This window comes from Trichomycterus rosablanca, chromosome 18, assembly GCF_030014385.1.
Source record: "Trichomycterus rosablanca isolate fTriRos1 chromosome 18, fTriRos1.hap1, whole genome shotgun sequence".
Lineage (NCBI taxonomy): Eukaryota > Metazoa > Chordata > Actinopteri > Siluriformes > Trichomycteridae > Trichomycterus > Trichomycterus rosablanca.
The window spans coordinates 1,206,568-1,219,857 of record NC_086005.1 but is presented as its reverse complement, the minus strand read 5'-3'; the positions used below and the strand labels follow the sequence as shown (position 1 = coordinate 1,219,857).

The 13,290-nt window shown below is 41.6% G+C and overlaps 1 protein-coding gene across 1 annotated transcript in view; it reads right to left on the bottom strand.

The window, feature by feature from the left end:
- Positions 1-931: 931 nt before the first annotated feature.
- Positions 932-13,290, bottom strand: part of LOC134332859 (uncharacterized) — a 35,188-nt gene continuing 22,829 nt past the window's right edge. Inside the window, exons 19-31 of the mRNA XM_063014690.1 lie at positions 12,623-13,201; positions 11,453-11,562; positions 11,234-11,298; positions 10,146-10,282; positions 8,678-8,869; positions 8,400-8,537; positions 7,648-7,820; positions 7,386-7,556; positions 4,761-6,116; positions 4,295-4,336; positions 2,390-2,446; positions 2,236-2,299; positions 932-1,274 (exon numbers count right to left, since the gene is read on the bottom strand). Of these exons, the coding sequence (XP_062870760.1) occupies positions 1,204-1,274; positions 2,236-2,299; positions 2,390-2,446; positions 4,295-4,336; positions 4,761-6,116; positions 7,386-7,556; positions 7,648-7,820; positions 8,400-8,537; positions 8,678-8,869; positions 10,146-10,282; positions 11,234-11,298; positions 11,453-11,562; positions 12,623-13,201 (3,155 nt within the window). The 3' untranslated portion in view covers positions 932-1,203. The remainder of the gene's footprint in view (positions 1,275-2,235; positions 2,300-2,389; positions 2,447-4,294; positions 4,337-4,760; positions 6,117-7,385; positions 7,557-7,647; positions 7,821-8,399; positions 8,538-8,677; positions 8,870-10,145; positions 10,283-11,233; positions 11,299-11,452; positions 11,563-12,622; positions 13,202-13,290) is intronic.

The following is a 13,290-nucleotide window of genomic DNA, read 5'->3' as shown; positions in this document are numbered from 1 at the left end:
CTGAGCCAGATGAGCTCTTGTGGGGTGTGTCCCGGTCTGCAGTGGTCAGTATCTATCAAAAGTGGTAAACCGGCGACAGGGTCATGGGTGGCCAAGGCTCGTTGATGCACGTGTGGTCCGATCCAACAGACGAGCTCCTGTAGCTCAAACTCCTGAAGAAGTTCATGCTGGTTCTGATAGAAAGGTGTCAGAATACACAGAGCAGCACAGTTTGTTGTGTATGGAGCTGCAGAGCTGCAGACCAGTCAGGGTGCCCATGCTGTCCACCGCCAAAGCACCAACAATGAGCACGTGAGCATCGGAACTGGACCGCGGAGCAATGGAAGAATGTGGCCTGGTCTGATGAATCAGGTTTTCTTTTACATCACGTGGACGGCCGGGTGCGTGTGCGTCGCTTGCCTGGGGAACACACGGCACCAGGATGCATTATGGGAAGAAGGCAAGCGTGCGGAGGCAGTGTGATGCTTTGGGCGACGTTCGGCTGGGAAACCTTGGGTCCTGCCATCCATGTTGATGTTACTCTGACACGTAGCACCTACCTAAGCATCGTTACAGACCATGTTCACACTTTAATGGAGACGTTCCCTGATGCGTGTGGCCTCTTTTAGCAGGATGATGCAGGAACGGTTTGAGGACCACAACAACCAGTTTGAGGTGTTGACTTGGCCTCCAAATTCCCCAGATCTCAATCCAACCGAGCAACTGTGGGATGTGCTGGACAAACAAGTCCGATCCATGGAGGCCCCACCTCATAACTTACAGGAGTTTAAGGATCTGCTGCTGACATCTTGATTCCAGATACCACAGCGCACCTTCAGGGGTCTAGTGGAGTCCCTTTATAGCACAGATTTGAGTGAACTGTACTGGAACCAAATTAACATTAATGTGTAAAAAAAAAAAAAAAAAGACGTATATAACGTAGTCTTGCATATATATTTTTATTCATGATCAGATGTGTTTAATAAATGAGGATCAGAGTACATATAGAGCATACTGTATGTAGATTATTACACCGGACACAGAAGAGAGTCCGTGTCGACCACACCCAGAGGTTAATCCGCCAAAAAGAAGTGATAGAGCATCAGTACCAAAACCACATGATTCATGTTTAGATAGTTTCTGATTAATTCACTTTAAGATAAAAGGTTAGATTTTATTATTTTAAAATAATGCATCATGTGTTTTGTTTGAGGGATTAATAGCTCAGTTTATAGCTGAATAGTTGTCGCTTGAAGAAGACATAAATCCTCCAGATTCCGAAACGTTGTACATATCTGCAGAAGAACAGAACATTACTGACACTGATGCTGTTGGGTAGCAGGTAAAGGTCATTCAAACATACATCAAGCTCCTGATCAGCCCAGACGTCTCTATCCCCAGCTACAGAATCCTACTGGTGGATCCTCAGACATTCCCAAACCAACCGTGACCTATAATCCATCCAGTGGGGTCTCCGTCCAGAGGGATGTCCCTGAAACAGCTTTAGTGGGTGCCGACCAATGGGGGGCATTCTTGTACCACACCCAAATCACCTCAACTGCCACCTCAGCAGCTCTACTCCTCACCCAGTCACAGAGAGGAAGCCCAACAACCCTCTGCCTGCCGGCTGGGCTGAGTGGCCACATGAACAACGATTGGCCTGTTGTTCAGATAGGGGCGGGGCATTAAGCCGGATAGGGTCTCCTTGTAACTGATGCACTACGACCTCTGCTGGCTGATTGATGGCACTTCACAGAGGCGGGGAAAGAGTGCTGATCAGGGTGTGTCTCTCCGTACACAGAGCTGATCTGCAGCTGATCTCGTCTAGTGTAGGTGATAAGATGCATACAGCTGCTGCCCAGCTGGGGGCGTGGGTTAGCTTCGTTCTCCTTAATCAGAGCGGGGGTCGGCATTAGTGGAGAGGAAGCGTGACGCAATCGAGCAATTGGACGCTCTAAAAAGTTGGGAGAAAAAAGGGAGCTAATAACAATTCCATTTTATTTAGTTTGTTTGGTTAATTTGCACCAGAACTTGGAGGTCTGTTATCTGGATCAGGTATCAACTGGTTCTGCGAATCTTGTCTGATTGAATCGAATCGAAAAAACCAGTAAAGCGTCAAGGTACTGGACAACTAACCCAAAGAAATTATTTTCTAAATCAGCTGTAACTTTGATTAAAAGCCTCCACCAAGTGTGTAAATGCTATTAATATAAAATAAAAGTTATAAACTAATAAAGGTCCAGTTTCTGTACATACTTCTTTGCCGAAACCTCTGAAAGAAAGGAAATCCTCCAGAGGATGATGGTCCTCCACTTGTGCTCTGTAATTAACACACACCAGTCATTTACATTTATATGAAATGTAAGATCTTAATTTTAACCTCGAACTGTAGAAAACCCTTTTTTTTTACCCTGGTTTGGGTTGAGCTGAAGGTTCCCGGTGGTAACTTCGCTAGTGCTTTCCTGACCTGCAACAGCAAAACAAGTCAATTCCAATCGCTCTTATTGACATTTATTCAAGTAATATTCAGCAAACGAAGTATTTAGCATGGTGCAAATCAAAATCCCAGTACCAGGACTTCACTGATGAGCCAAAGCATCATGTTCACCCTCTTTATATGCTGTCAAAGCAGCTTTGCTTCGTGAAGAATGGAAACATCTAGACTGGTGTTTATAGTGGTTTGTCCCTCTATGGGCCACTATTAAAAGTACAACCCCAAATCAGAAAAAGTTGGGACAGTATGGAAAATGCAAATAAAATAAAAACAGTTTTTTACATTTACTTTGACTTTAATTAAATAGCAGACAGTTTGAACCCAATATATCTAATGTTTTGTCTGCTCAACTTACAAGCACAAATGCCACTTAAAACTTAACTGTGCAAAAAAGAAGCCTTATGTTAACCATGTCCAGAAGCTGCGTCGACTTCTCTGGGCTCTGAGGCATCTAGGATGGACCATCACACAGTGGAAACGCGTATTGTGGTCAGATGAATCAGCACTCCAGGTCTTTTTTGGAAAAAATGGATGAAAGACTTTTCGTCTTTGGTTCGGAGCACACAGCATCCATTTTTTCCAAAAAAGACCTGGAGTGCTGATTCATCTGACCACAATACGCGTTTCCACTGTGTGATGGTCCATCCTAGATGCCTCAGAGCCCAGAGAAGTCGACGCAGCTTCTGGACATGGTCCAGACTGTTATCAGTAACACGTCCAAAAGCCAGGGTCTGTCATGGTATGGGAGTGTGTCAGTACCAGGGTGTGTCATGGTATGGGGGTGTGTCAGTACCAGGGTCTGTCATGGTATGGGGGTGTGTCAGTACCAGGGTGTGTCATGGTATGGGGGTGTGTCAGTACCAGGGTCTGTCATGGTATGGGGGTGTGTCAGTACCAGGGTCTGTCATGATATCGGGGCGTGTCAGTACCAGGGTGTATCATGGTATGGGGGCGTGTCAGTACCAGGGTCTGTCATGGTATGGGGGCGTGTCAGTACCAGGGTCTGTCATGGTATGGGGGCGTGTCAGTACCAGGGTCTGTCATGGTATGGGGGCGTGTCAGTACCAGGGTCTGTCATGATATCGGGGCGTGTCAGTACCAGGGTCTGTCATAGTATGGGGGCGTGTCAGTACCAGGGTCTGTCATGGTATGGGGGCGTGTCAGTGCCCTTGGTAAAGGTCATTTACACTCTGTGATGCAGCATTAATACAGAAAAGTACATTGAGATCTTAGAGCAACATGTGCTGCCTTCAAGACGTCGTCTTTTCCAGGGACGTCCAGCATTCTTCAACAAGACGATGCAAACCCACCTGCTGCACACGTTACAAAGGTGTGGCTGCAGAAGAAGAGGGTACGGGTACTGGACTGGCCTGCCTGCAGTCCTGACCTGTACCCAATAGAGAACGTGTGGAGAATTTTGAAACAATGACGACCCCCCGTACTGCTGCACATCTTAAGACGTGTTTGCAGGAAGAACGAGACAAAATGAAAGCTGAAACACTAAATCACTTGGTCTCCTCGGTGCCAAAACCTCTATTTAAGTGGTGAAAAGGAACGACAACATTACAAAGTGGTAAATGCTTTACTGTCCCAACTATTTTACTAATAATTTTATTAATGAATGAAATGAAGTTGATCCTGTCTGACATCAAATAAAAGTCAAAGTAAATGTAAGGAACTCTGTGTTTTTTTATTATTTACATTTTCCATACTGTCCCAACTTTTTCTGATTTGGGGTCTCTTTTAGGTCTTAATTGCTTATAAGTTTAAATACTTGATATATTTCCCAACTTGGCGCTGTCGGGTTATAGATACACTCACCGTCTCATCCAATAATGATCCAAACACCAAAATGAAAAATCCCTATAAGAACAGACACAATCTTTACTTTAAGTGAATACATTCCAATAAAATACAAACCTCAATCAGTGTATTTACACTATATGGACAAAAGTATAAAGACAGAAAGAAGGAAAACTCCATTTAAAGAAATTCCAGTGGCCTCAATGAAATGAATTATCAACTGAGTCAGTTTTGACCACCATCATCATCAGTGCCCAGCCATACAAATGTCATTATCTTTTAAGTGAATGGGCAGAAATTCCCATCGACATCTAACGTCAAACTAAAAAGATCACATAGATGTCAATACTGTTTGCTTTTTAAACAGGACGTGCAACAAACTCGTCGGGCGCTGAAATACTTTTGGCCGTATAGTGTAGTGATTCACAACGAGCTGATATGTACGTTAGTGATTCAGAATAATCTAGTAGAATAAAATCAGTACCTGTACTGAATTGAGCAATGCGAACACCACGTGGATTCCAAAATGTGACCCTGGTAGCATGGTCCCGATGCCAAATCCCCACGTTAGACCAAAGAGAGGTGTTAAGATTCCTACACATTTAGCGATGACCAGCAGGGAGTGTTTCTCATCTCTCTGAACGCTGGCATTTAATCCTCTTCTAAGACTCTTATACAGAACCACGACCATCACCAGGAGGTTTATAGCTACGATAGTCAGAGCAGGAATCACAAACGCCAGCAGAGCTTTGGTTGGAGTCCAGTTGAGCCAGCAGTTAGTACCTTGAGTGTATCCTTTCCTTCCAGCTGTAGATGCCACAGTAACGACGGCGATGAGTAACGGTGCCCCGTACCCAACACTGAACGCTATAGCCATCATCTTGGCTCTGGAAATTAGGTTGAACACCACAATGGTGCGGTACAAGAGCAGGAGCGCCGACAGCAACATCCAGAAGAACAGAGCGAGATAGAAGAAGTGCATGAAGAAGGTTGTAGCGGTGCAAAGATTGCTATTGTTATGTAAAACAAAAGCTGCTCCGATGATGAAGCATATATCTGCGATCAGCAGTGACACGGCGATGTTGACGATGGAGACGTGGCGCATGTAGGACGTTTCCTGCTTTGTCACCGACTTCCAGACAATGATTTCAATCAGGAGGCACAGAACCAAGCAGGCCATTGAAATGCCGACGCCGATGTAAGTGATATAGTCCAAGGCTTCTTGTTGAACTGGAGTGAAGTTGACGTCCGTCGACATCAGCATTGAAAACGAGGTGGTGTGGTTACACTCGCATGTAAAATTTTTAGTTTGATTCAACAGACGTTGTAGTGAACATCCAGTCGTGTCCCAGCCTCCAGCGCCATTCCGAAGAGTAAAGTTCCAGAAGACGCACTTAGGGTTTCCCAGTTTCTCATCTTTGACGGTGTATGTAAGGGAGATGCTGGTAATATTTGGCTGGACGACAACAACGTCCGCATTGATCCTGGTGCCATTGGTGTCATTTTGGGTATTTTGAGTACGAACAGGTAAAACACCGTCGAGAGCTGATAAAACTATAACGGTGATGAAAGTCGGTGTATTTATCTGTGGGATGTTTATCTGTATAGTTTTATTTTTCCCAAATTTGTCCAAAAGGGGGCTAGAAGTGTTGATTCTACTCAGCTGGATGGAGTTATTTGTCATAAAGCTGAAACTATCGTTGGAGAGTCTGTGTCCCATATCTTCCACGGCCTTCAGAAGTTCAGAACTCCGGCCCACGGTCGCAGTGTCATTGTTTATAGTCTCCCATGTGTGTTGTGCTTCTTTAGATCCGATGATGTCCAGTGTGTTCAGGAAATCCTTCAAAGGAAAAATGTTAGTTGAACAGAGCGCATGTTAAGCAATAAATAAACATAAATAAATTATTATTGATTTTTAATCTGTATAAACGTGCACAAGTGTTTTGTCGGCCTATCAGCGAATTTAACCGTTTTCGGTACATGGAGGGAGACGTTAGTTGACACGCTAGCGCATTGTACCACCTCATCCCATTGGTTTAAATGGCATGAGGCTAACTGTGTTAGCTTAGTAAGCGAAAACTGACGAAATCGCTGTCTAAGTAGCGCGTTTGAACCTGACTTATAAATCGATGACTTGTTAGAATCCTCTCAACTGAGGCAGCTCTTCATCTTTTCGAACACACCCTTAGTGTTTTCCAACCCGCTGTCCACATTTTTGCATCTCCGCCTAAAAACTTCTAAAAACTTCTGAGTCCACCTATAGATGCATAAACTGTAGATGGTTTGGCAGGCTAGTGTCAGCGTGTTTAGCCTATCACAGCTTTTCAATAGGCGCAAGGCACACGGTAACACCCTGGACAGGATGAACCTGAGATATTTCATCTTTTATCTGCTGAACTTCATTTCATTTATTAATAAACATCCATTCCTGCATTTCAGACCTGCAACACATTCCAAATAAAAGTTGGGACGGGGGCAATTTAGGATGAGTAATGAGGTGAAAAAACTAAATAATGATGTGATGTTAAACAGGTGATTGTGATCATGGTTTGGTACAAAAGCAGCATCCAGGAAAGGCTGAGAGTCTCTGATGAGTAAAGATGATCAGAGGATCCAGTTTGTCCACAAATGTGAGAGAAAATGATTGAAATGTTTAAAAACAATGAACCTCAAAGAAAGATTGGAAGGGATTTGCATGTTCTCCCTCTACAGAGCAGAATATCATTAAACCATTCAAGGAATCAGGAGGAAATTCAGTATGTGTAAAGGTCGAGGGTGCAGCTTAATCTGAACACTCGTGATCTTCCATCCCTCAGACGCCATCAAGAACCTCCACTCAACACTAGCTGATATAACCACATGGGTGAGGGATTAGTTTATCAAAACTTTGCAGGTCTGAAATGCAGGAATGGATGTTTAATAATAAATGAAATGAAGTTGAGCAGATAAAAGATAAAATATTTCAGGTTCATCCTGTCTGACATCAAATAAAAGTCAGTCAATTTAAGAAAATCTGTGTTTTTATTTTATTTACATTTTCCATACTGTCCCAACTTTTTCTGATTTGGGGTTGTACATAAAGATAACGTTTTCTTAATAACGTACTCACCGTCATGATGGTTTTGTCGACATAAATTGATTGTGAGACACTGGCGATTTTTTTCAGCAGATCGAGGATGGTTAATATAGTGGCAGAAGAATTGACCACAAAGGAAGCGTTTTCTGAGGTAATAATGCTCAGACTGGACACAAATGTTGGAATATCATTGGGCACTAAATTCTGGAGAGGTGAAAAGGGGGCACAAATTAGCAAGAAAAAGTAAAACAACACTTTATACTTGATGTAATTAAGAAGAATAAAATCATCTCACCTGAGTGCTCAGAACGTTGATCTTACGCGGGACGCAGTTGTCCTTGATAATAACCCACTTTTTTGATGAGTTACACTTTGCTGTTAAATTCCCAGCTAGACCTTCAGCACAGTCACCGTTTCGTATATCATCAAGGTTTCCCCCTCCAAAAGTTGTATCATAACAGGGGAAATCTAAACAAACCAAACACTTCTTTAAGGATTGTTATGTGGCTGCACAGTGCTGAGACGAACGTCAACAAAGACGCCATGAAAGTAACAATACTGGTGGCTGATTCCTTTCTGCTGCTCCTGTTAGGCGTCGCTACCCCGAGTCGTTCATCTGTAAATTTCATTTGTTTGTTTTTTTTTTACACCAGATGCCCTAACTGACCCAACCCCCCTTTTTATCTGGGCTTGGGACCAGCACTAAGGGTGCACTGATGTGTCTGCATAATGGATAGATAGATAGATAGATAGATAGATAGATAGATAGATAGATAGACAGACAGACAGACAGACAGACAGACAGACAGACAGACAGACAGACAGACAGAGAGACAGACAAATAGATAGATATATAGACCAGGCAGATAGACAGACAGATGTGTGATCTTTTCAGGTAGACTTTGAAGTTGGGTGTCTGTGGGAATTTGTGCCCATTCAGTCAATGGACGAGAAAAGTAGGACCAAACTAGAAAAAAGCTGAAGTTCATGCCCATGGGATGTCAGACAGGCTAATGATCAGGTGTCCATATATATAAGATTACTCACTGTTGTTGGTGGCGTTAATGGTGATGGTCATGTTGTAACCTCCTTTGATCAGGCTGCACGTGACCTGTTCTGTTATATCACCAGCCTGACAGTTGCTTGTATTGAGTTGATAGGTACATGTCACGCAGCCACTGGAGGCTGAGGAACACAATTCAATATCATTCAGTCTAGGATCTAAACGTATCCAGTTCCTACTGATATCAACACTAACCTCAGGGTCAGTGACACCCCCACCACCCACATCAGTAAGTAAAGTAAAGGTACAGAATATCTACGACCTGTTAGCTTGCACAGCGGCGTGCTCCATTTCACCTCGTATCCCGCCTGAACGCAGCACTGCAGCGAGACTTCTGTTTCATTACAGCGGAGAACCTTGTTTTCACTCACTTGGAGATTCGGATCTGGAATTGCGATGGTCTGTGAAGCAACAGAGGGCAGCGGGTCCAGCGTGGTCCTGCACGTATATTCACCTAAAAAATACATTAAAAAGCAGAATAAATTACAATAGAATCTGTGGGTACACAGTTACTGACTGTTGTCCATCTGTTGCTCTGTACTTTGTGTGACTAGATGTGAAATAAAAATAAATAGATTTTATTGATTTTATTGATAATTTTACTTACCGCTGTCATTGGTGGATGCGTTTTTCACGATGAGTGTCATGTTGTTATTTATTATTTCATATTTATTGGAGTCAGACAGATTATTCCCGTTCATGATCCACTGGACAGAATTATTTTGTAGAGGATTACAGACTAGAGTCAGATTTTCTCCAGGGTAAATGAGATCCCTAGTATTCCTCAGGTCCCCCGGCACTGAAATACAAACACATTCCTGAAGGATTCCTGAGGGATCCTATACGTCCATTACATGATATTAACTACATGCATTAATTATTATAAATAGAAATCACACCAGGATGGTTCATCAGATACATTGATCATGTGCATGTGGGAAAAGGTTTAACCTGGTAAAACTGCATATGTGAATCTCACAAAGCCTTTAGTGTCAACAGTGGTGAAGGTAACCCTGTATTTTTATGGCTTTTAAGTATTAAGTAAGTATCAGATATATAAAAAATAAATAAATAAGAACAAATAACAATAATAATAATAAAATGGAATAAATAATAATTATAAAAACTATAATAAAATATAATAACATCATAATAATAAAAGATATATGGCTACTAATAATAAATAATATAACAATTATTATTATTATTATAAAGATATTATAATAATGACAATAATTATAATAATAATAATAATTATTATTAATAATAAAAACAATAAAAATAATAATGATAATAATAATAATAATAATAAAAACAATAATAATAATAATGATAATAATAATAATACAAACAATAATAATAACAATTATATTAATGATAATAATGATAATAATAATAATAGACAATAAAATTAATAATGATAATAATAATAATGATAATAATAATATTAATAATGTTAATAATAATAATGATAATAATAATAACGATAATAATAATTAATAGTAATAATAATAATAATAATGATAATGATAATAATGATAATAATAATAACGATAATAACAATAATAATAATAAAAAAAATAAAAATGATAATAATAAAAATAATAAAAACAATAATAATAATAATAATAATAATAATAATAAAAACAATAATAATAATAATAATAAAATAAAAACGATAATAATCATAAAATAATAATAATAATATTCCACTACTCGTGTGTATTTACCATTTCGAGCAAATGAATCACTGGAAACATTAAATCCTGCATCACTGAGATTGCCAACGAGTTCCTTGTTTGCTGAGGCTAAATCAAGTTTATCAGTTGTAGCATTAATACTGTAGTCTACAATCACACTACCAGGCCTGTAAAACACACACACACACACACACACACACACACACACACACACACACACACACACACACAATGTAAATGCTATATCATCATACTATGATGTCAAAACCTCTCTGACCTGTTGACAGAACATTATCAGAACCTTTTTAAAGGTTTCAAGGTGAATCAGTCCACAGAACATTCTGGTTCCATCAGGTTAGCGTGGACATTTTGACTGGCTAATGGCTCTGCAGCTCCGTTCACCTCATCACCAGGATCTAAATGATCTGAAGTTTGATCCACAGTTGATCTTCTGTTGGTCCGTACCAAATGCCCCGGCCTGCACGTCCTCTGTCATCAGTGGTCAAGTCTTGGATGCTCAACAACCACTTCATGGCTCACCTCTGAGCAATATCTTAACCCAGTCACATAGCCATATTTGCCATAATTTGCCCCTTGTCTACATACTTTTGACCATATAGGTTATCTATCAACTGATGGGCTGTTGAAAATTGTTGGTCACTGTTTTATGTTCTTCTAGCCTAGGAGGTTCATCAGTCAGTGTTGCCCCAGTGCCAGTCCCAAGACCAGATACAAACAAGACACTGCTGTGCCAACAATGCTGCTCCTGCTAGATGTGACAGACCTGGCTTGTTTATCACAGACAAATAATGAAGAACTCTGATTATTTTGTACTAGTTAATTTAAGTTTGTTTTTGTTTGATTTGTGTAAATCCTAATTATTCAAATGATCCTTCAGACCACCCAAGGAAGACAGAGGTTCTCTCAAGGTTCCTTCCTGCCACACTCGGCTGCTCAACAGGAGGTTATTGGTATGTCGGTTCTGTATTCTGTAAAGTTGCTTTGAGATGACGTTTATTGTAAATAGCGCTATATAAATAAATTTGACTTGACTTGAAGATAGTTTGGACCATACGGGAGCAGCCGAACATGATAAATAAATAAATAAATATCTGTACCTGAAACCAACAACGTTTGCAGATCCATTCTGGTAGCCAAGTACCTTACTGTAACTTCCTTCAATCTGGAAACAAGATATAAAACACAAACGATCTTATTTCATTTTAGCCCGAAAGCAAAAGTCAAAACTACATTAACGTCAAGAACAAAGCTGCACCTGCAACTAATATTACAAATATTAATATCATGAAGCGACACAGAAGCATGTTAGCACGTACCAGTCTCTTTATCTTGTCTGTATATATTCTGTGCTTCTCACTGGTTTTGTTAGTAAGTTGGAAATCAAAAGTCTCACTGAGTTTCATCGACATTTGTATGTCTTTGGTTACTGTAAAAAAACAAAAACAAAAGATTAGGTCGGATTTATGTGAAATCCCTCACTCACTCACTGTCTTAACCGCTTAACCAATCAGGGTCGCGGGTGGGGGGCTGGAGCCTATCCCAGCTTTTCAATGGGCGCAAGGCACACATTAACACCCTGGACGGGGCGCCAGTCCATCACAGGCCACACACACACACTCACCTATAGGGCAATTCAGTGTGTCCAATTAACCTGACTGCATGGAACTCCTGAAGGAAACCCTCACAGACACGGGGAGAACATGCATACTCCACACAGAAAGGACCCAAACCGCTCCGCCTGGGGTTCGAACCCAGAACCTTCTTGCTGTGAGGCGACAGTGCTACCCACCGAGCCACCGTGCTGCCCACTGTAAAATCAGGCTTTGTGAATTGTTAATGTTTTACATTCTCTCTTTAAATCTTCGCTATTTCCTTCCATTTGTTATTGTTATTTTTATCATCTTAATTTTGTTGGTGTTATAGTGCTCTGAAGATTAAATTTGATGGGATAACAATAATAATAATAATAATAATAATTCGAAATCTATACTTTCATTTTTTTCAGTTAAACATTTTAGGCTTTTTTTTTTGTTTATAAATTTTTTGTTGACCCCCCGCTCTGATTTGAGGAGAACGAAGCTAACCCATGCCCCCTCGACACGTGGGCAGCAGCCGTATGCATTTTGTCACCCACACTAGGCGAGTGCATATATGTGAATCAGCCTTGTAAACGGAGAGACACACCCTGATCAGCACCCTCTCCCCGCCCCTGTGCAGGCACCATCAATCAGCCAGCAGAGGTCATAGTGCATCAGTTACGAGGAGTCCCTATCCAGCTTAATACCCCGCCCCTATATGAACAACAGGCCAATCGTCGTTCATGTGACCACTCAGCCCAGCCGGATGGCAGAGCTGAGAATCAATACAATGTATTTAAGATCCCAGCTCCGGTGTTCTAGCGTGTGTTTTTAACGCTGTGCCACCTGAGTGGCCACGTTTTAGGCTTTCATGGTCAAAAAAAATTCTAATGAAGGGAGAAAATGTACCTGGTTTGGTGACTGTTGGTGCAGGCGTGGTTTTGTTGACTGTTGGTGCAGGCGTGGTTTTGTTGACTGTTGGTGCCGGCGTGGTTTTGTTGACTGTTGGTGCCGGCGTGGTTTTGTTGACTGTTGGTGCAGGCGTGGTTTTGTTGACTGTTGGTGCAGGCGTGGTTTTGTTGACTGTTGGTGCCGGCGTGGTTTTGTTGACTGTTGGTGCAGGCGTGGTGTTGTTGACTGTTGGTGCAGGCGTGGTGTTGTTGACTGTTGGTGCAGGCGTGGTTTTGTTGACTGTTGGTGCAGGCGTGGTGTTGTTGACTGTTGGTGCAGGCGTGGTTTTGTTGACTGTTGGTGCAAGCGTGGTTTTATTGACTGTTGGTGCAGGCGTGGTGTTGTGGACTGTTGGTGCAGGCGTGGTTTTGTTGACTGTTGGTGCAGGCGTGGTGTTGTGGACTGTTGGTGCAGGCGTGGTGTTGGTGACTGTTGGTGCAGGCGTGGTGCTGGTAACTGTTGGTGCAGGCGTGGTGTTGGTGACTGTTGGTGCAGGTGTGGTGTTGGTGACTGTTGGTGCAGGCGTGGTATTGGTGACTGTAAACGAATAGCAAACATCTTAATTTTACCAGTGAGGTAAACAAACTTCACCCTTAAACTGCAAACATGTAGTGCGTAAGAAGCTG